General features: G+C 35.3%; 1 protein-coding gene across 2 annotated transcripts in view; it reads left to right on the forward strand.

Annotated features, from left to right (window-relative positions):
• The window catches only part of ARHGEF12 (Rho guanine nucleotide exchange factor 12), a 143,832-nt gene that overhangs the window by 70,226 nt on the left and 49,677 nt on the right, over window positions 1–23,929 (forward strand). For both annotated transcript variants that reach the window (XM_060103029.1, XM_060103030.1), the window contains 7 exons: window positions 14,083–14,181; window positions 14,862–14,911; window positions 17,041–17,098; window positions 19,598–19,776; window positions 21,439–21,516; window positions 21,703–21,822; window positions 23,340–23,480. In XM_060103029.1, coding sequence (XP_059959012.1) covers window positions 14,083–14,181; window positions 14,862–14,911; window positions 17,041–17,098; window positions 19,598–19,776; window positions 21,439–21,516; window positions 21,703–21,822; window positions 23,340–23,480 — 725 coding nt within the window. The remainder of the gene's footprint in view (window positions 1–14,082; window positions 14,182–14,861; window positions 14,912–17,040; window positions 17,099–19,597; window positions 19,777–21,438; window positions 21,517–21,702; window positions 21,823–23,339; window positions 23,481–23,929) is intronic.

A 23,929-nucleotide genomic window follows, 5' to 3' on the forward strand; every position in this document is an offset into this window, starting at 1 on the left:
AGTCTAAAAGAATGAAATCAGCATGCTTGGAACTTAAGCCTCCTCTTGCTGGCAGCATTATGCGTTTAGAATCAAGAAACTTCTTAATCAAAGGATTATCTGAGGTCTAACTCATAAAACATGATGTCTGGCAGCAGTTTAAAAATGAGCTGTTTTTATGGAGTTGCACATGGTCTTTCTCCACACCCTTCCCTGAAGCTAATTTTTAAGAGGTGAGACTCAGAGAAGTTTGGTCATGCAATAAAATTAAAGGTGAAGAAAGACTAATGTGCTTTTCCTAAAGTAAATGCAGTATGAAAGGTTTAGCATGTTGCCTTGCATTTTCATTAGTTTTCTGTTGGGCAATATAGTTGTTGCATTGTTCAAGGAATGTATTACAGTGAAACTTGAGAGTACTTTTTCACCTTTTTCAGAATACCTTAAAGACTTCTTCCCCTCCCCACAGCAAAGCATTACAAAGACTTAATTTTTTTCACTTTCAAAATACAATCCTTGGTAATTCACTTTGGAGTAAAAAACAGTCTTTTTTATATGGGTTTCAAACGCTGCATTGGAAAGGGGGATCAAGAGGGTGGAGTAAGAGGATATGGAACTCATCTACTCCTAAAAACATAAAAAGTACATCCACACGAGGAAAAATTCTCACTGAAAACTAACTGGAATCTGGCAGAAAAACTCCTGTACAACCAAGGCTGCAAGAAAGATTCCCACATAATTGGGTAGGATGGGAAGCAAAACGTCAGGCTGAGATCTCTGCCCTTAGAAGGGAACTAAGAGGAAAAGGGAGATAGCATGGGTGGACACTCACCCTGGGGATCCACAGACTGGGCATCCCAGTTCTAGGATCCTGTGTAGAGGAGACAGGCCTCCTTGGCTGCTTGGAGAACCAGTGGGACAAATAGAAAGGCTGGAGAAGCCTAGACTCCACTTATGAGGAGTTTGCAGGTACTGGCTTGCCAACAAAACACACACTTAAAAGGAACAGAGCCCGTTGGAGCCTGACCATCAGAGATTCTGCTCCAGCAACTTGAGAGCAGACTCCACCCCTGACAAGGTGGTGACTGCCACTGAGTAGAGAGGAAATCTAACCTTAGACCCTGTGCAGCCTCTAGTTCCCCCAACACCAGCCACACCCCCTATCAAGGTGATAGTGGCTAGCATACCCTGAGGAAAAATGTGGCTGGCATCTACATCAAGTTCAGCCCTCACACCAGAGGCAGTGGCATATACAGTCTACAGTGGGGTGCTCCGAAATAAAAATATCCCTCAAGACCACAATGGATAACTGTTTCACCTAAATTCATAGAGACAGAGAACATTAAGTAAAATGATAAGGAAGAGGAACTACTCTCAAAAGAGCAAGAGAAAATCCCTGAAAAAATAAATAATGAAACAGAGATAACCAGTCTACCAGATAATTAATTCAAGAAGTTTATAATAAAAATGCTAAATGAATTAAGAAAGAGACCTGATCTAAGCACAGATCATTTTAACATGGAACTAGAATCCATAAAGAAGACCCAATAAAAAATAGATAATTCAACTTCTGAGATAAAAAGCACTCTAGAAGCAATGAATAGCAGACTGAATGACACAGAAGAATGCATAAGTGATCCAGAAGATATAATAATGCAGATCACCCAATAAAGCAGCAAACAGAAAGCCAAAAAAAAAAAAAAACAAAATGAAAGCAACATATGAGAACTTTGGGATAATATAAAACATGCCAATGTTTATATTAAAAGGTTTCAGAAAGAAGAGAGAGAGAGACAAGGGGATCAAACATGTATTTGAAGAAATTATGACTGAAAAATTCTCAAACCTAAAGAAGGAAACACATACCCAGATACATAAAGTACAGAGGGTCTCAAACAAGAAGAACCCAAACAGACCCACACCAAGACATATCATAATTAAAATGGCACAGTGTAGTTAAAGGTAAAGAGAGAAGTCTAAAGGCAGCAATAGAAAAACAAAGAGGTATACACAAGGGAATCCCCATAAGGCTATCAGTTGATTTCTCTGCAGAAACTTTGCAGGCCAGAAGGGAGTGGCGTGGTATATTCAAAGTCCTGAAAGGGAAAAACCTGCAACCTAGGGTACTCTACCCAGCAAGATTATCATTTAGAATAGAAGGAGAGGTAAATAATTTCTCAGAGAAGCAAAAACTAAAAGAATAAAGCAATACTAAGCCTACTGTAAAAGAAATGTTGAAAGGTCTTCTCTCAATGGAAAAGAAGTAAGAATCTACAGGAAAGGGAAAATCCTGATGGGAATGGTAAATATACAGTAAGGATTGAAGATCACTTTTAAAAAATTGTAAAAGCAACTATAAATACAATAAACAGTAAAGGGATAAGCATGAAGATGTAAAATATGACCTCAAAAACATAAAATGTGTGGGAGAGGAGTAAAAAATATAGATCTTTTAGAATGTTTGAACTTAAATGATTATCAGTTTAAAGCGAGTAGATATAATTATGGGTCAGTATATATGAACCCAGTGGTAAACACAAATCAAAACCCTACAGTAGAGGGTACTGTAAAAGAAAGAAAGAAAGGAATTCAAGCATACTACAAAAGAAAATCATCAAACCACAAGGGCAGAAACAAAAAGAAGAGGAAATGAACAAACAACTACAAAAACAACTGCAAAACAAGGAATAAAATGGCAATAAGTATATACCTATCAGTAATTACTTTAAATATCAGTAGACTAAATGCTCCGATCAAAGACATAAGGTGGCTGACTGGATTAGAAAACAAGAGCCTTCAATATGCTGCCTACAAGAGACTCACTTCGGGGTGAAAGATGCACACAGACCTAAAGTGAGAGGATGGAAAAAGATATTTCATGCAAACAGAAACAACAAGAAAGTGGGGGTAGCAATACTCATATCAGACAAAGTAGACTTTAAGACAAAAGCTATAATGAAAGACAGAGAAGGGATAAAGGAATCAATACAAGGGATTATACAATGAAGAAGGGATCGATACAAGAAGAGGGTATTACACTCGTTAAGGTATACACACCCAGTATAGGAACACCTAAATATACAAAGCAAATACTAACAGATGTAAAGGGAGAAACTGACAGTAATACAATAATAGTAGGAGGCATTAACACCCCACTGTCCTCAATGGACAGATCATCCAGACAGAAAATCAGTAAGGCAGCAGAGGTCTCAAATGACACAGTAGATCACTTTGACTTAATTGATACCTACAGGACACCACATTCCCCACCAAAATGCAGAATACACATTCTTTTGAAGTGCACATGGAACGTTCTCCAGGATAGATCACATACCAGGTTACAGGACAAGCCTCAACAAATTTAAGAGCATAGGAATTATATCAAGCATAATTTCCAACCACAACAGTATGAAACTAGAAATCAACTACAGGAAAAGAACAAACATGTAGAGACTAAACAGTATGCTACTGAAAAACCAATGGGTGAATGATGAAATCAAAAAGGAAATTGGGAAATACCTCGAGACAAATGAAAATGAAAACACAACTTTCCAAACTCTATGGGGTGCAGCAAAAGCAGTTCTAAGAGGGAAGTTTTTAGTGATACAGGCCTTTCTCAAGAAACAAGAAAAATCTCAAATGACAACCTAACCACCACCTAAAAGATTTAGAAAGAGAACACACAAAGCCCACAGTCAGTAGAAGGAAGGCAATAGTAAAGATTAGAGAGGAAATAAATTAATTAGAGATAAAACAATAGAAAAGATTAATGAAACCAAAAGGTGTTTTTTGAAAAGACAAACAAAATCGATAAACCTTTAGCCAGATTCACCAAGAAGAAAAAAGGATACAAATGAGAAATGAAAGAGAACAAAAACAAAAATAAGTAGGACCTGTTCACACTTATAAGCTTTTGCACAGCAAAGGAAACCATAAACAAAATGAAAAGGCAACCTACGGAATGGGAGGAAATATTTGAAAATGATGTGACCGACAAGGGCTTAATTTCCAAAATATACAAACAGCTCATATACCTCAACAACAAAAAAAACAACCCAATTGAAAAATGAGCAGAAGGCCTAAATAGACATTTCTCCAAAGAAGAAATACAGATGGCCAATAGGCACATGAAAAGATGCTAAACATCGCTAATTATTAGAGAAATGCAAATCAGAACTACAATGAGGTACCACCTCAGCCTTGTCAGAATAGCCATCATTAAAAAGTCTACAAATAACAAATGCTGGAAAGGGTGTGGAGAAAAGGGAACCCTCTTACACTTTTGGTGGGAATGTAAGTTGGTGCAGCCACTGTGGAAAACAGTATGGAGGTTCCTCAGAAAACTAAAAATAGAATTATCATATGTTCCAGCAATCCCACTCCTGGGCATATATCCAGACAAACCTATAATTCGAAAAGATACATGCACCCCTATGTTCATAGCAGCACTGTTCGCAATAGCCAAGACATGGAAACAACTTTCATTGACAGATGAATGGATAAAGATGTGGTACATATATACAATGGAATACTACTCAGCCATAAAAAAGAACAAAATAATGCCACATTTGCAGCAACATGGATGCAGCTAGAGATTATCATACTAAGTGAAGTAAGTCAGAAAGACAAATACCATATGATATCATTTATATGTGGAACCTAAAATATGACACAAACTAACCTATCTATGAAACAGAAACAGAATCACAGATGTAAACAATAGACTGGTGATTACCAAGGGCTCGAAGGGTGGGAGAGGGATAGATTGGGAGTTTGGGATTAGCAGATGCAAGCTGGTATATATAGAATGGATAAGCATTAATGTCCTACTGTGTAGCACAGGGAACTATATTTTAAATCCTGTGATAAACCATAATGGAGAAGAATATGAAAAAGAATGTGTATATATGTATAACTGAGTCACTTTGCTGTACAGCAGTAATTAACACAACATTGTAAATCAACAATACTTCAATTAAAAAAAACCCAAAAAGCAAAACAAACAAATGAAAAAAAGAAATGAAAGAGGAGAAATAGCATCTGATACCACAGAGATACAGAAAATCATAAGAGAATACTATGATCAGGAGTATGCCAACAAATCAGACAACCTAGAAGAAATGGACAAATTTCTAGAAACATACAGCCTGCCAAGACTGAGTCAAGAAGAAACAGACAACATGAATAGACCGATTACTAGAAGTGAAGTTGAGTCTATAATTAAAAAAAAAAAAAAAAAACTCCCAGCAAACAAAAGTCCTGGACCAGATGGCTTCACAGGGGAATCCTACCAAACATATAAAGAACTTATACCTATCCTTCTTAAGCTATTCCAAAAAATTGAGGAGGAGGGAACACTCTGAAATTCATTCTATGAGGCCACCTGATACCAAAACCAGACAAAGACATTATAAAAAATTACAGGCCAGTATCTTTGATGAATATAGATGCAAAAATCCTCAACAAAATATAAGCAAACGAAATCCTACAATACATAAAAAGGATCATATACCATGATCAAGTTGGATTTATTCCAGGGTCACAAGGATATTTCAGCATGCACAAATCAATGTGATACACCGCATTAACAAAAGAAAAGACAAAAGTCACATGATTATCTCAACAGATGCAGAAGAAGCATTTGACAGAATTCAGCATCCATTCATATTGAAAACTCCCATCAAAGTGGATATAGAGGGAACATATCTCAACATAGTAAAGATAAAACAAACACACAGCCAACGTAATACTCAACAGTGAAAAGCTGAAAGCCTTCCTGCTAAATTCAGAAACAAGGCAAGGATGCTCACTCTCACTGCTTCTGTTTAACATGGTATTGGAAGTCCCAGCCACAGTAATCAGACAAGAAAAATAAATAAAAGGTATACAGATTAGTAGGGAAGAGGTGAAACTGTCACTCTTTTCAAATGACATGATACTCTATATAGAGAATACTAAATTCTCTGCTGAGAAACTACTAGAACTAATAAGTGAATTCAGGAATGTTGCAGGATACAAGATTAATATACAGAAATCTGTTGTGTTTCTATACACTAATGAAATACCAGAAAGAGAAAGTAAAAAAGACAATTCCGTTTAAAATCACATCAAAAAAATAAAATTACTAGGAATAAACTTAAGCAAGGAAGTGAAAGAACTTTATTTTGCAAACTGTAAAACTCTGATGAAGGAAATTGAAGATGATTCAAAGAAACGGAAAGATATCCCAGGCTCTTGGATTGGAAGAATTAATATTAAAATGGCCATACTATCCAAAGCAGTCTACAGATTTAAATGCAGTCCGTATCAAAGTACCCAGGACATTTTCTGCAGAACTGGAACAAATAATCCTAAAATTTATATGGAACTACCAGAGACCTCAAATTGCCAAAGCAATCCTGAGACAAAAGAACAAACTGGAAGTATAACCCTCCCAAACTTCAGACTATACTACAAAGCTACACTAATCAAGACAGCATGGTATTGGCACAGAAACAGACACTTAGATCAATGGAACGGAATAGAGAGCCCAGAAATAAATCCACGCATCTACAGTCAATTTATCTACAACAAAAGAGGCAAGGTATGCAATGGAGAAAAGACAGTCTCTTCAACAAGTTGTGCTGGGAAAGCTGGACAGCCATGTGTAAAACAATGAAATTGTAACATTCCCTCACACTATATACAAAAATAAACTCAAAATGGTTTAAAGACCTAAATGTAAGATCTGAAACCATAAAACTCCTAGAAGAAAACATAGGCAGAACACTCTTTGATATAAATTGTAGCAAAGTTTTCTTGGATCAGTCTCCTGAGGCAAAAGAAATAAGAGCAGAAATAAACAAGTGGGACCTAATTAAACTTAAAAGCTTTTGCACAGCAAAAAATGAAAAGAGTACCTATGGTATGGGGAAAAATATTTGCAAATGATGTGACCATCAAGGGGTTAATATCCAAAGTACACAAACAGCTCATACAATTCAATATTGAAAAAAACAAAACAAAACAAAACCCAAACCAATCAAAAAATGCGCAGAAGAATTGAATAGACATTTTTCAAAGAAGATATGCGAATGGGTAACAAGCATGTGAAAAGGTGCTCATCATTGCTAATTATTAAGAAATACAAATCAAAACCACAATGAGGTATCACCTCACACCTGTCAGAATGGCTACCATTAAAAAATCTACAAATAACAAATGTTAGAGAGGATGTGGAGCAAAGGGAACCCTTGTACACCATTGGAGGGAATGTAAATTGGTGCAGCCACTGTGGAAAACAGTTTGGAGGTTCCTTAAAAAGCTAAAAATAGAACTGCCATATGAGTCAGCAGTTCCACTCCTGGTTATATATCTGGAAGAACGAAAACACTAATTTGAAAGGACATGTGCACCACAATGTTCATAGCAACACTATTTACAATAGCCAAGATTTGGAAGCAACTCAAGTGCTTGTCAGCAGATTATTGAATTAAGAAGATGTATATAGCACAGGAACTACCCTCAATATCTTGTCATAACCTATAATGGAAAATGTGAAAAAATATGTATATAACTAAATTGCTTAGCTGTACACCTGAAGTTAACACAATATTGTAGGTCAACTATAGTTCAGTTTAAAAAAAGGATGCCTTGTGTATACACATACATAGAGACACATACACACACACCAAGGAATATTACTCAGCCATAAAAGAAAAAGAAATAATGCCATTTGCAGCAATGTGGATGGACCTAGAGAGCATTATGATTAGACAAATATTATATGATATCACTTATATGTGGAATCTAAAAAATAATACAAATGAATATATCAATATATGCAAAACAGAAACAGACTCACAGATATAGAAAACCAACTTTTGGTTACCGAAGGAAAGAGGGAAGGGAGGAGGGACAAATTTGAGGTATGGAATTAATAGATACAAACTACTATATATAAAATAGATAAGCAACAAGGATATATTGTATAGCACAGGGAACTATATCCAGTATCTTGTAATAATGGATTATAACAAAAATACTGAATCACTATGCTGTACACCTGAAACTAACAGAATATTATAAATTAATGGTACTTCAGTAAAAAAGCATTTAAAAAGAAAAAAAAGCCACATTATTATAACAGGAAAACATGTCCTTTGTTTCTAAAGAGAAAAAAAAATAGGAAAGGATAATATTTACATAAATTTGATAGACCATCTGTCTTTACTTCACTGATAATATGAAGCATGACATTTATTATCAGCTTCCAGGTGAAATATCATATTCCTTAAAAGACAGGAAGTAAAGAACTAGAAGAGTTATTTTAGGGTAGATGGAGTATCAAATTACTTTGGTTAGAATTTAGCCAGGGCAGAAGGTTAGTGTCTGTGTAGAAGTATATCTCTACTTGGCATAGTTTTCATGGATATGATTTTACTTTTTCTTGAAAAGTGACTGAGTATGATTTTTTTATAAAATAAGTTCAGATTTACTTAGTGAATATTCATGGAGCACCTATTATATGCCAGGTACTATGTTAAGGGATAGATATCAAGATAATAGGAGACTGTACCTGCCCTCTAGAAGTTTACGGTCTGGTACAAAAGAAGTGCTTTTTTGTAAGTATGATAATAGAGATATGCACTTGATTACCAATATTCCATATGCACTTACAAACTAGATAGCTATGGGGCTTCCCTGGTGGCGCAGTAGTTAAGAATCCGCCTGCCAATGCAGGGGACACGGGTTCAAGCCCTGGTCCGGGAAGATCACACATGCCACGGAGCAACTACACCCGTGCGCCACAACTACTGAGCCTGCGCTCTAGAGCCCACAAGCCACAACTACTGAAGCCCAGATGCCTAGAGCCCGTGCCCCACAGCAAGGGAAGCCATCACAATGAGAAGCCTGCACACCGCAACGAAGAGTAGCCCCCGCTCGCCGCAACTAGAGAAAGCCCGCACAACTAGAGAAAGCCCGCGCACAGCAACGAAGACCCAACGCAGCCAAAAATAAATTTATTAAAAAAAAAAACTAGATAGTTGTGGAAAAAAATGTTCATATGGCTCTAAGAACAATGAGAGTGAAGCAATATTCCTGTGACTACATTTCAAATTTAGGCTTTATCGTTACCTTACTTGTTGAACACTCTCTCTGCCTGCCTTCATACAAAGTGCTTGGTTACAGCTCATGTTAAACAGTTCATATTAAAGTGATTTTGTGACCTTATAACAACTTATATTCAGAGATAAACACACTGGTATGGTGATTATAATTAATACTCTTTATACCAGAGAATAAGGGAATTAGCAAAATAAGCCAACAAACAAACCATGGGCTCTATGTGTTTGTAAGAATCAGAAAAAGTTAAAATGATGGAAAGTTTTTTTTTTTAATTAGTGAAATTCAAAAATGGTTATTTTGGAATTAGGAATCCACCTTTTCTCTGTCCCTTCTTTAATAATATATAGGGCCTGTTATCATGTCATTTTAGTTTGATGTTGCCATTGTTTCCCTATTTGCTTCTCTATTATCCTTCCCTTTCAAGATTTTAAGTTCTTTGAGAGCAAAGATTCCTAGTTGTTTTGTATTCCTCATAACACCTACAGGTTACAGTGTTAAATAACTAGCAGACAGATGCTCAATACAAACTTGCTAAAACAAAGTGGATTTTTTTTTTTGTCAAAAAGGACATTTCAAAAATATGATAGTCAGTATTGGTGATGTCAGTGTTAAGGGTGGAGTTTATACTGTGTGGTGGGTTAAAATAGCTTCTGGTCTACAATAAGTAGAACATTTCAGTAATTTGAATTCTACAGATTCTGAATTGGCTATGTATGTATGTTTTCTTTCTGTATTGGTAGTCTAATAATTCTTAGATATTCAAGTGTATCAGAGTCTCAGATTAGTAGATGGACTTAGAATAATAATATTGATAAATGGACAGTGTAGTGGGGTTGAGGAGAGGAAACAGATGAATATGATGTTCACATAGCTCTTTCCCTTTTTCCTCTTCTTTGTTCCTTATCTTCTCCTTTTAATGTAGAATTAAAGGGGAAAGTTATCATGCTGAACAATTTTGAATTGGAGAGTACAGGTTTGCAGTATTCTGAGGCAACCCTAATAAATTTTTTCAGTACTTAGCAGTCTGTTAGGACCCTAAGCATATTTGCTAAAGTTAACTGTGTGTAGTGGTATTTTTTTCTCTCTGATCACTTCCCTTTCTGAGCTTCCGTTCATCTCTAGACTCCTATACTTTTGTGATTTTCGTTAATTCATTAGCAATTTAAAAAAATTGCCTTTTATGCCAGAACATATGCCAGGTCCTGAGATAAGTTTGTAAACAAGATAGAGCCCCTGAACTCTTTCAGGGGAGTATTTAATCTAATGAGAGGATAAAAACAAATACAAATCAGTTGTGAGTGATAAAGATACTCTGAGAGTAAATAGAGGGTGCAGTGGGAGTCTAGAAGGGGGCACCTAACCCAGTCTTGATATTTAGGGAAAGTTTTATAAGAGGAGATGATTTGTTTCTTGAGGGCGTCATGCTGTCTCTCATCTTCTAAAGTTACCTATCACAAGAAGCTCTGTAAAATTTCCTTACTTCCTTCCCCATCTCAAAGTCACTTGCTGGTCTATTAAACCAAAACAAAATTCACACAAAGACATCATAAATGAAAACTGATCCTTCTAAGGAGCATTTACATTAATGATAGGAGTTCGTTAACACAAATGTAGTTTTAATTGATGGCATGGGTTAAACGAGTATATATTTCTGAGCAGGAAAATCCAAGCGCAACCCACCCCTAGTCATAATAAAATAATACCTAACATTTATGAGCCCTTAGTATTTGTCAGGCATTAAGCTAAATACTTTAGGTACATTATATTCAAGTGAAATACATAAACATAGCAAACTCTTAACCCCCACTACTTCTCTCCCTCATTGTGTACAAGTACCCAACTCTCTACAGGGACCTGGAAGAAAGTCTGCTTAAGAAGCCCAGTGGCTTAGCACAGGAAACATCAATATTAGAATCTTTCAGTTCACTCATTTTCAGCCCTTTGGAAGTGAGATGAGATAACTGGGAGGGATGATTATAGCACGAAAAATACATATATTCAGTGCTGCAGTTGTCTTGACTTTTAAACATTCAAAGTATGTAATTTATTTTGAAATTTCAAATGACCATAAAGAAGATCATCAGATGTTTATGTTTCTAAAAGTTCGTGTGCATTTTAAAAGATTCCTGTAAAACACTATTCTCTGATACTTACATTTATTGTATTATGTACTAGAAATTTATAAAGAATGCCTTTTTCCTTGATTTTATGTATTTGTACCCATTCTATTTAGGTTTTTCCTAATTAGTTGAAGGAAGCAACATTAAACAAAAGAAAAATGGTTAAATTCTGATGGGGTATCTTTCCTCTGACCCCATTACAGTTTCCTATTTTGTAGGAGTGGTGACACTGTGAATTCAAATACTGTTTAGTATTTAGTAGTCTCTAGAATTGAGGTCTCACTCATTTTTTAAATGTTGAAAATTAACTTTTTTGAGATCTAACTTACATAAAATAAGATGCACTCATTTTAAGTGTACAGTTCACTAAGTCTTGACAGATGAATACTCATGTAACCATTACCTTAATTAATGTATAGAACATTTCCATCAACCCAAAAAGTTCCTTCATGTCTCTTTGCAGTCATTCTTACCTCCCCACCCCATCCTGCCCCTAGGCAACCACTAATCTGCTTTTTCTTACTAGTTTACTTTTTGCCTGTTCTACATTGGAATCATGTAGTATGTACTCTCTTTTGTATCTGCCTTCTTTTGCTTAACATGTTTTTGTGATTCATCCATGTTTGTTGCCTGTGTGAGTAGTTCCCTTTTTTTCTTGCTAAGTAGTATTTTATTGTAATGGCTATACCACAGTTTGTTTATCCATTTGTCTGTTGATGGACAATTGAGTTGTTTCTAGTTTTTGTCTCTTATGAGCAAAACTGCTGTGAACATTTGTTTACCAGTCTTTATGTGGACATGAGTTTTCATTTATCTTAGGAGTGAAGCTGCTGGGTCATATGTAAGTATATGCTTGCCTTTATAAGAAATTTCCACCATTTTACATTCCCACCAGCAATGTATGAGAGTTCTGGTTGTTCCACATCCTTGTTAGCACTTGGTATTTATCAGTCTTTTAATTTTTAGCCATTCCAGTTAGTGTATAGTGGTATCTCATTATGGTTTTAATTTGCATTTTCCTGAAGACTGCAGATGTTGAGCACCTTTGCATGTGCTTATTGGCCATTGGTGTATCTTGCTTTGTCTGTTCAAATCTTTTGTCCCTTTAAAATGTGTCTTCCATTATTGGATTGTAGAGTTGTTTTTTTAAATATATGTCTGGATACCAGTGCTTTATCAGATAATTTGTAATGCAAATATTTTCTCCCAGTCTGTGCTTGCCTTTTCATTTTCTTATCAGTGTCTTTAGGAAAGCAGCTATTTAAAATTTTGAGTCCCATTTACCAGTTTTTTCTTTTATGGATGCATTTTGCATCCTAAAAGATCTCTGCCTATCCTAAGGTCTTGAAGCTTTTCTCCTATGTTTTCTTATGAAAAGTTTTGGCTTTTATGTTCAGGTCCATAATTTGCTGTAAATTAATTTTTGTGTCGGGTTATAAATTAAGGTTCAAGTTCATGTTTTCTAATCTGGGATCCAGTTATTCTAGTTTTTCATCTGTAGTAGGCTCATACTTGTGTCATTTCATTAACAGCAAGAAATATGCATATATATTAATTAACGTGCAATCTTCAGCATTTCCTTTGTTTTGTACATCAGACTTATTTAAAAGATCATGGCTCTTTGTATAAAAATCTTAATTTTGAAGTAGTTTTTGTTTTCTAATCATCATTATACTTGTGTTAGTTTACATGTTTTACATACTGATTTTTGGTAAAACACTTAGATTCTGAAAAGCTGGAAGTATATATTAAATCTTTGGCTAACAAAGAGTTCAGGATCTTCTGATCTTGATCTACGATAAAACAGCCCTGGGCACTAATCAGGGTTCTGTTTTGGGACGTCCCTGTTCCTTTGGTTGTGGTCTTCTTTTTCTCACCTTGCCTTGACAATTTTTGTTTGCTATTTAACTAGAAGGAAAACAAATTCTCTGTAGGAATCAGGTAAGTATATGAAAGAAATCAAAGAGTTGGTTGAACTCACAGGTTCTTTCTTTTTTTTTTTTTTTTTTTTTTGCGGTATGCGGGCCTCTCACTGTTGTGGCCTCCCCCGTTGCGGAGCACAGGCTCCGGACGCGCAGGCTCCGGACGCGCAGGCTCAGCGGCCATGGCTCACGGGCCCAGCCGCTCCGCGGCATATGGGATCCTCCCAGACCGGGGCACGAACCCGTATCCCCTGCATCGGCAGGCGGACTCTCAACCACTTGCGCCACCAGGGAGGCCCTCACAGGTTCTTTCTTTATCTTTCCTACTTTCTTTCTCTTTTCTTTTTATTTTTTCTACGAGCCAAAGTCTTTCTTCCCTTGGACTTTTCCTTTTCTTTCCTTTGGACTTTTCTTTTTCTTTCTCCCTTTCAGGAGAAGAGCTGCAGGTGCTCTGTAAGCACTTCCTTCTTTTTTATAGTGTGTTTTTTTGAGTATATTTTATTGAGAGTAGGGTTGGACTTCTCTAGAGTTTACCATGGGATGCTTCTAGCCTAATGTCCCAAAATATTTGATTATCTTGGGTTTAAACACCAGTTAGAGCACCAAAAACACAGGGAGCTGGGGGAGGGTTTTATACTACAAATTAATTGCATAGATGTGAATGGGCGTTCTGTCTGTCTCCTCTCTAATACTTCATATTTTCCAGTTTGCCTTAGCTGTTTTTAATCTTGGAGCAATTCTGCTGTACCTCCCCTGTGAGAAACCAGTATATATGATTCTTTGTGATATTCTTGTGTTTGTTTTGCTTATGGGGTTAGTGCTCTTATTTTTTATATGGGTTTCATGTGCTACCTTGTGTTTCTCCAGATAGACTACAGTTCATTACTAATATGTAATTATTGTCTTTTTCTCTGTTTTCTCTTTCCTTCTCTCTTTACCCTTTGGTTCTTGTGCAGGTCTTGTTCAGCGTTGTGTGATCATCCAGAAGGATGACAATGGATTTGGGCTGACGGTCAGTGGAGACAATCCAGTGTTCGTACAGTCTGTCAAAGAAGGCAAGGCATTTTTAAAAACAGTCTTGTCACTTGGGAGCAAACAGAGTAAGAATAGAATAGTTTAAAAATGTCTATTGCTTAGAATAAAATAATCTCATACATTACAGGTCACATGGGCTTATTGTGCTAGAGTTGTCCCTAGTGTTACGGTTATAGGCATGAATTTACCCCAGGTGATTTTCTTTTGTACTTTATGAAAAGAAAACACTTGTTATATTGTTTGAGAAATCGTATGACTCCTTAGTCATGATACTTTACTCATCATCACTTAATAGAAGTTTGTGGAATTTTATTTCTTGATGGCACCAGAGATATTTGGGTAGAGACAGATTAAAGAAGTGGTTGTAGACTCAAAAATATCCATTCTTTTCTCCCAAATGACAATAATATCTTGAACTACTATTACCATATATTGAATACTTCCTTTATCTTGGTTGCTATAATTTGAGGTAGGTACTTTTTATCTCCATATTACAGGTGATATCGAGGCTTAGAGTAAAAAAACCCATAAAATCTGTCCATGGTCTTCCAACTAGTGAGTGGCAGAGGCAGGATTTGGACCTAAGTCTGCCTGACTTTACAATCCATGTTTTTAACCATTTTGTTACACTGCCTCTCTTTCAAGAAGATTATCAGTGAAGGTAAATGAATTACATTTTAAGAATTAATTTCTCTTACAGATGGAGCAGCCATGCGGGCTGGCGTACAGACAGGTGATCGAATCATCAAGGTAAGGAAAAGACTTATGGAATTTATGATAGAATTAAAAAGCAACATATATTAGCCATACTTTGATTTTTTGAACTTGGATTTTTATTAAAAGCTACAGATTATATATGATGGATTTATTGACTATAAAAACTTACTTCATTCATTTTAAAATTAACGTTACCCTTTACTGAAAAGCATAATAAAAGGCTTGAATAAATGGAGTCATAACTCGCTGTTGTAAAGATCATATTTCTCCAAATTAATCCCTTAGCAAGAAATTCTCTTCAAAATATATTAATAAATTTGGAGAGGTGTGCCATTCCTTATCAAGCTTCCAAATGATTATTTGTTCTAAGTGAACTTTGCAAAGGTATTATGTGTATGGGTAAGTGTGAGGTGAGATGGTGCAGATTAATTTGAAGCAAGTGACTCTATTATACCTATGGACCTATCTGTGGAACACAATAGGGAGTCCAGAAACAGCCCTTAAGTTCTGATCAGTAGGGAAAGAATGGATTAGTCACTAATTACTCTTAAGACAACTAACTAATGTGATTACTTAAAATCAAATTACTATACAGGAAAAGACACCATGAACATATTTACAAAGAACTATCTGGAAATAAATATTTGAAATATATTACAGAATATGATAGCCTTAATTGTAAAGAGCACTTTCAAATTACTAACAAAAGAATAAATAGTCTGACAGAAAAAAGGGCAAAGAATTTTATCAGGCAATTCTCCAAAGTAATTGAAATAATATAGCAGTGAGGATATGTCCAACCTCACTGATAAGAAAGAAGTAGAAATTAAATGATAGGTGAAAATATATTTGGTTGTCAGAAATTTTAAAGATTAATAATATACATTTGGCATAGTTTGGGTATGGTAAAATGGCTACTCTCATAAACTTGTTGTGAATATAAATTAGGTAAAATCTGTTTGGATAGAAATTTGTGAATATGTATCAAAAGTTACATATTTTAAAAACGTATATAACCTTTGACCACAATTTTGCTTTTAGGAGCTTATCTAAGGTAATAGATGTTTAAATGTGAATTGATACGTGTACAGGAAAATTCACTTAAGCTTTATTGTATCGAAAACTTGTAAACAATCTAAATATGCATATACTGAGGGCTAAAGAAATAAATTGTATTTCACCTCCAGCTTTTAAAAAGAATAGATTAGGTCTGTTTGTACTTACATTGAAAGACATCCATAATATAATAAAACGGTGCTTTTTTTTTTTTGCAGAAAAAGGCAGTTACAGAGTATATGTATGTGTGTCTGTGTATCTGGTGTGTGTATGCTAGAATATGTCTCAAAGATTAAACATCATGCTTAACAGTGATCATCTCTGGTGGGCATGACAAGTGTACTTTTACTTCCATTTTATACCCTGATATATTTGAACTTATAAAAATTAGTGTTACTTGCATCAGAGAAAAAATAATGTTAGATTCATGTTTGATATTTTTACCTTGATTTGTTTGGTTTAGTGGAAACTTTGGATAACACTTCCTACATTTAGCCTGTCTGAAAATTAATTTTCTTTGTAAAGGTTAGGTGATGATTGGAAAATTAATAGTAAATTGAATATTATTGGAGAAATATTGCTTATTCATCTTTTAAAAAATTTATTATGCCTTTGGAAAATCAGTGAGTTTGTAATTAAAAGCAAAGGGAGTTTTTAATTTGTGAGGGTTCTTCACTGTGAAGGATTTGCAAATCTGTTGCATAGTATGTTTTGTCATTTTTCATGGTAAATAAGTTATAATAGTTATAATATCCTTTTTATTTTTTTAAATGTCTTTATTGGAGTATAATTGCTTTACAATGGTGTGTTAGTTTCTGCTGTATAGCAAAGTGAATCAGCTATATGTATACATATATCCCCATATCCACCCCCTCTTGCGTCTCTTTAAATCAAGGCCTTTTTTTGTGCTCAAGTTCATTTTGTTGCTGAGTATACCTTGCAGAATAGTGGTAAAAGTGACTATTGAACCAAATATGTATGCATTTTAATATAGTCCTGTTTACTATGTTATAATTGGTTGTATTACATATGATAATTCCTGAAGTCAGTTTATCCATTGTCTCAACTAGAATTATCTGACAGACACTATTTTCATTTTCTTACAGGTGAATGGAACTCTGGTGACTCATTCAAACCATTTGGAAGTGGTGAAGCTAATCAAATGTAGGTGAATGTTATCCTCAGTTTTGTTTTCTGAAACACTTATAGCAAAGATAAGCAAACATTTTCTGCAATAGGCCGGATAGTAAATTTTTTAGGCTTTGTGGGTCAGATAATCTACTACTCGACTCTCATTGTAATGTGAAAGCAGCCATAGATGATGCATAAATGAATGGGTATGGCTGTGTTTCAGTAAAACTAAATATTTGCCAAAACAATCTGTGGGTTAAATTTAATCCCTTGGCTGGAGTTTACTGACCCCTGTATTAAAGGAAAGTCCGAGGTGAAAATTCTTAATTTACTAATAATTATCTTTAGTCCACTTCATTTATGTGGTTGATTATAATGTCCTTGTTATTCTTGGTAATAATGACAGTATATTTGAAAGAAATGCATGAGTTGACCTGAAAGAGAAGAGGTTGAGAAATCAGACACAGTGGCCTGGATGAACTGAAATGGAACTTTCAAAATCATGTAGCATAATCATGTTCCCTCAGATAAGTAAATGATTAAATAATCCAGGGGAGTGGTCTTCTCTTGGAAGTCTCCAGGGTTAAGAATTTGTAGTCTTCTGCATCAGACTATTCCACAGTGTAATAGACTACAATTAAGAGATAGTTGTTTATGGCCAAGCAGAAACACTACTTTTTTATTTAATATTACTTCTTTTCATTAAGTGGACATCTTTAGAATAAATTTAATAAACAAATCCTTCTTGGCCTTATTATTGCTTAGATTAAAGCAACCTGTGAATTCCTTTATCTCTTCTCAGAGTACCAGTGCTCTAAAATGATCACTTTGATCTTAGTTCTTAACTTTAGTACATTTTAAAAAGTAATGGGATGATCAGAATTAGATCCTCATACTAGAATAAATTTGATTACTTATTTAATGAGATTGTGATTTATGAATTTTTATGTGCTACATAAATATGATGGTTTATGATAATATATATATGCCTGGTAACTAACTGTTTTAGAGTATAAAAAGATTATTTCTTCAGCTTTTTAGGTTATATATTTTACTTGTTCCAATATCAATTTTACTTAAAAAATTAAATCCTAAGACTGTAGCAATAGATTACTTATCCAATAACAAGAGCCTAGCTAAAAACTCAAAATAAGCATAAAACACTCAGAGTATTGAAAACAGATATAATTTTTTTTTTTTTGCGGTACGCGGGCCTCTCACTGTTGTGGCCTCTCCCGTTGCGGAGCACAGGCTCCGGACGCGCAGGCTCAGCGGCCATGGCTCACGGGCCCAGCTGCTCCACAGCATGTGGGATCTTCCCGGACCGGGGCACGAACCCGTGTCCTGAACCCGTGTCCCCTGCATCGGCAGGCAGACTCTCAACCACTGCGCCACCAGGGAAGCCCCAAAACAGATATAAATTTGAAATGCCTAAACCCTGTGTGCTAATACTTGTAGTAGAGCTCCCTCATGTCCTACTCTTCAGTGCATATTCTAGACATAATAAAAGTGATTTCAAATCAAACCAGTTTAAAAACATCTAAAGAAGGGAAGGGAAGAACGAGGAAGCTATGAGAACCAAGCACGTGGATAAGTCAATAAGATATATTAGATGACTTTGTGACAGAGAGAAATATGACTGAAAAACTTTAAAAATTGTATGTGCTTAAAATCTCCCCAATATCACAGCATTTGTGATCATTAAGTATAAAAAAAATTTTTAGAACCCCAAACACTGTGAAATAATTAGTAGCGAGTTTCATGGGAGGAGTAAATTGGGAGAAAAAGTATGAAATACAATTTAAAGTCCTACTACTGAAAAGTCTAAGAGAAAGGTTTTGTCATTAAAGGTCAGTTATCTAGAAAAGTTTTTTATTTGGAAAGCATTATTTCTTCTTGATTCTAGATAACTCATGAATGTCTGTTTCAGAGTCTTTCTGGTTATGGGTAATTTTGCTTTCCATAGTTTTTTCCCTGTAAAATGCCTAGTGAATTTGTCTTCTCCAAATTTTTAAAATTAAAACTCACTACTTATTTGTTGTGTTTTTTTTTCTGGTTTTTGGCAGATATTTTTTGTCACACTCATTTTTTAAAGTTAATTTAAAATTGCATCATTACAGAAAATTAGTTAAACCTTGTCTAATTAGTATCATCTTAATATGGTGATTTTTAAAATTTACATTTGAGAAATTGATTGAACATAGCCATTAGTAGATAGTTGATAATAACTCATTCTTCTCTAAATTTAAAAAAAATTTACTGGAGTTATAAATCTTACTTGCTTTTAAGTAATATCTGACCTATGAGTAAGTAATTTGCTATCTGAAAATTGCATTGTTCTTTTAGAATTTTAAGGGAGTCATAAAAGAGAAATGACAAATAGGATTCTTTTTCTGTGGAGAAATGATTAGCAGATGATGAAACTTTCTCATATAACTGGATCTTTTAGAACTATCAAAGATTAAGTAGTAAAAATTTTTTGACAATGTTATTTTCCCTTCCCTCCCCTTTCTTCCATCTGCCCACCCCAAGCGGGTTCCTATGTAGCTCTCACTGTTCAGGGACGCCCACCTGGGTCGCCCCAGTTTCCACTTGCTGATTCTGAAGTAGAGCCATCAGCCATTGGACATATGTCTCCCATCATGACATCCCCTCATTCACCTGGAGCATCTGGGAATATGGAGAGAATTACTAGTCCTGTGCTCATGGGGGTAAGAGTGGGAAAACGTCTTTGTAAATGCTCAGTTGTATAATAATGCCTTTGCTTTATGTTGAGTTTCAAAGTGTTGAGTTGACAAACAAATTTAAGTTTCTAGAAAATAACTTGCTGATAAAAATAATTACCTAATAATTTGGAATGATTACAGGGTATTGGGATAGCAGATTTAATTCAACAAATATTTAACACCTACCATATACAAAACAGGGTGCCACCCACAAAAATATAATTAAGATATCCTATGTTCAAGGTCCTTTGTTATCTTAGAATATATACTCTAAGAGCACAGGGTTTTTTTGTTTATTTTATTTATTGTTGTGTCCCCAGAGCCTGGAATATTGCTTGGCATATAGTACTAAGTACTTAATAAACCTTTGTTGTTTGAGATTGAATCAGAGTATACAAGTAATTTTACTACAAAGGCAGCTGCAGACATTATGAGAAGGAAAATATTAAGTTCTGTGAGATTTCAAAGGAGGGAGAAAGCACATCCAGTTGTGATAAGGAACGACTTTATGGAAAGCTATTATTTGAATTGAGCCTTGAAAAACAGGTAACATTCTAATGGTGGCAGTGAGGAAGAAGGCAACCCAAGTAGAGGAAGTAGGATTAACAGAGGTAAAGAGCCAAGAAAGCATCAAGTGTTTGGGGGAAATAGCCAGGACTCTTGTTTGGCTGGTTGTCCATTAAAGATATATGAAGTAGGAGATGAGCTAGAAAAAAGTAAGACTATTTATTTTGAAAAGTCACAACTACGAGGCTAATTTACATGTAATTGAATGGGCAGTAAGAATATATTACACATTTTTTTGAGGAAGAGAGTGATGTGATTATAACAGGATTTTAGGAAGACTTATTTGATAAAATAGTATAGGGTTGTAAAACAAGGAGAAATGACAGGAGATGAATTAGGGATCTGTCTTAATACTTCAGGTAGGAAATACTGGGAATTTGAACCATGCACGGGGGTTGATAGTAAAAATCCAAAGGAGGGAAAGTGTAAGATATTATTCTTTTTTTCTTTCTTTTTTTAAAAAAATGTATGTATGTCTTTATTTATTTATTTATGTCTGCGTTGGGTCTTTGTTGCTGTGCTTGGGCTTTCTCTAGTTGCGGCAAGTGGGGACTACTCTTCGTTGTGGTGCACAGGCTTCTCATTGCGGTGGCTTCTCATTGCAGAGCACAGGCTCTAGGCGCGCGGGCTTCAGTAGGTTGTGGCACGTGGGCTCAGTAGTTGTGGCACACGGGCTTAGTTGCTCCATGGCATATGGGATCTTGGTGGACCAGGGCTCGAACCCATGTCCCCTGCATTGGCAGGCGGATTCTTAACCACTGCGCCACCAGGGAAGCCCAAGATATTAGTCTTATACTTAAGGCAACTTCATTTCTTCAACTAATATCAATATTTAATGTTTTTTGAACCTAGTTTAGCAAAAATGAAATAGAGGAGTTGACATTTCCCTGTAACCTTTTATCTTTAAGTGTCATGTCTAAAAGTTTGTCTTCATAACCACCAGAAATAAAGAAAATCCTGATAGGTATTGAAAATTGGAGCTGAGACGTAACATTGTATGACTCATTTTCGATACTTAGTTTCACTTTCCTTGTATTGGTTCTTGTTTTTTTTTTTGTTTTTTTTTTTATCTTTTTCTAGGAGGAAAACAATGTGGTTCATAACCAGAAAGTAGAAATTCTGAGAAAAATGTTACAGAAAGAACAGGAACGGCTACAGGTACTAAGTTAGAAATGGGGCTGTTTTATAGGCCAGTAAAAACGTGAGTGGGCATAGTTGAGTTGGTATTTATTGTAATCATAATTAAGCACTATTGTAATCAACGCCATCAGCTATTTTATTGACTTTTAAAAGATTTTCTTGACGTAAGTAATTAATTCTTGAAATATTTTTATAACTTTTCAGTTATTGCAGGAAGATTACAGCCGAACACCTGCCCAAAGATTGCTAAAAGAGATCCAAGAGGCCAAGAAACACATTCCTCAACTGCAAGAGCAGTTATCCAAAGCCACAGGCTCTGCTCAGGTAGCATCGCTATTAAAAGTGCTACCCAACCTTTTGCAGGAGAATTTTCTTCTGGGAATGTGTCAGAGAGTGTTGCAGTTGCCTTTTTTAAAAGTTATTTTTTCTAGCATAGGTCAACAGGATGTCCTGTGTTGGATGTTACAGAAATAATGATTAACTAAAAGAAATGTGGGCTTCTGATTCTTTGCTTGCTCATGATATCATGCTTCTTTGTTCCACAGTAATTTTAGAAAGAATTGAGTGTTTTTGCTTTGATATCACAAATTACAAAAATATATTTAGATACATATATTTACATTTTTGAGATTTATTCTGCCATTGTAAAACAGAATGGCAGTTATGTTTTTAAGTAGGGACGTACGATTTTTCTTATTTAATCTACACAACACCCTTTGAGATTAGATGTTACTGTTGTTTCCCCCCATTTTACATAAACACTTAGAGAAACTCAGAGAAATTAAATAACTTGTCTGAGGTCATGTAGCTCAAACGTGATGGAACTGGTATGTAAACCCAGTCTGATGAATTCAAAGCACATTCATATTAATAACTATTTTTATTCTAATTTAAAAATAGATTTCAATAGATTTGCTATATAGATACGTTTTGAAGATGGTAGTCTCACTAGAAAAATAGCTTAGCATTTATACATCAACCAGATTTATGTCCTGTAATATTTAGATTGGGGATATGGAGAAATGAGTAAAAGCTGCTTATTTGTTACTCTTCATGAGTTAGGTCTGTAGGTTCACAGAACTAAAAAGGATTCTTTGAAATCATCTATCCTAATCTGCTCATTTTAAAGTTAAAAAAAAAATCATACAATGGTTGAGAAAACTAGGGCCTAAATTGGTTAAATGACTCAAACAAGGTCACACATCTGTAAGGCCTCCCGACTTCCTGGTTCAGTGTACTTTTCATTACACATTTTTGTTGTTGTTGTTACTTTTAGTCCCATTAGCTATATGAGGTTTTGAGTATTCTGCCTCAGTAATATCGACAGCTTATGTTGTGGTTATTACTGAGCAAAGACAACAATCTTACTCTGTTTGAAGAGTAAAACTGTTGTTCCTGATTTAAAAGCTTATAGTAATTTACGGTATAGCATTGTGTCCCAGAATTGGCAATTTATTGAAATTCTAAAGTGTTGGAAGGCACTTAACCACAAGTTATAGTGTCATAATCTTTACTAAGGGGCAGGGAATATAAATTATATAAGTTGAACTGTTTTATCGTTTTGCTTTATTTGAAGTTTGAGCTTTTATTCTCTTTACTGAAATACCACTTTCCCTGTCTTTGAGGTCATGCCATTTGAGAAGCCCAGAATTTGTAGTCATGTACGCTTTTGACTTTTAGAGCTTTAAGCATTCTTGATTACATCAAACTGGGTGAATTTAAACAGTCTCCATTGAGATTGCAGTGCAACTCTGTTTCTTTATACAGTCCATAATGAAAGGGTTTTTGTTGTTTGTTTGTTTTTAATGTGTGTCTGTGTGTGTGTGCTCGATCTGTTTTAGGATGGAGCTGCAGTTACATCCTCCAAGCCATTAGGCGATGGGCTAGCAGTCAGTGAAATAGAAGCAGATCCTGGTGATGGACTAGGCAGAATTGACTGTGGCAGTGGAGATGCTTCTCGGCCCAGTAGTGACAGTGCAGATGTAAGTGTTCTACATCTTTATCTTCTTGTATTTTTCTCTACAGCCTCTTTCTCAATTTGACTGTAAGTTTTGTGAGCTACAGGTGTTTTCTTATTACTTAGTTTTTTATTGCCACCACCTTTAATATAGCAATTTGGTGAACAGAAATTCTGGATACTGTTGTATATGAGCTTTTAATTCCAGACTTCGCTTGTTCCCTTGGACACCATTGCCAAATGTTTCTTTTGAGGAGATGGAATTTCCCAGCAGGCGTCTTATTTGTGGGTAGAGAAGTTAATAATGCCAGTGCTTTCTTACTGAACCGAAAGGCCAACTGTTGATATCTTTAAGAGCATGTTAATATTCCATTTGTGGTCAGAGTGACTCAGTCTTGAATCATGGGGCACTTTGCCATTACAAAGAGGAAAAACCTTAGTCCTCTTAGGTAGACTTTAGTTAATAGCGCCTGT

This window comes from Mesoplodon densirostris, chromosome 7 (genome assembly GCF_025265405.1).
Source record: "Mesoplodon densirostris isolate mMesDen1 chromosome 7, mMesDen1 primary haplotype, whole genome shotgun sequence".
Lineage (NCBI taxonomy): Eukaryota > Metazoa > Chordata > Mammalia > Artiodactyla > Ziphiidae > Mesoplodon > Mesoplodon densirostris.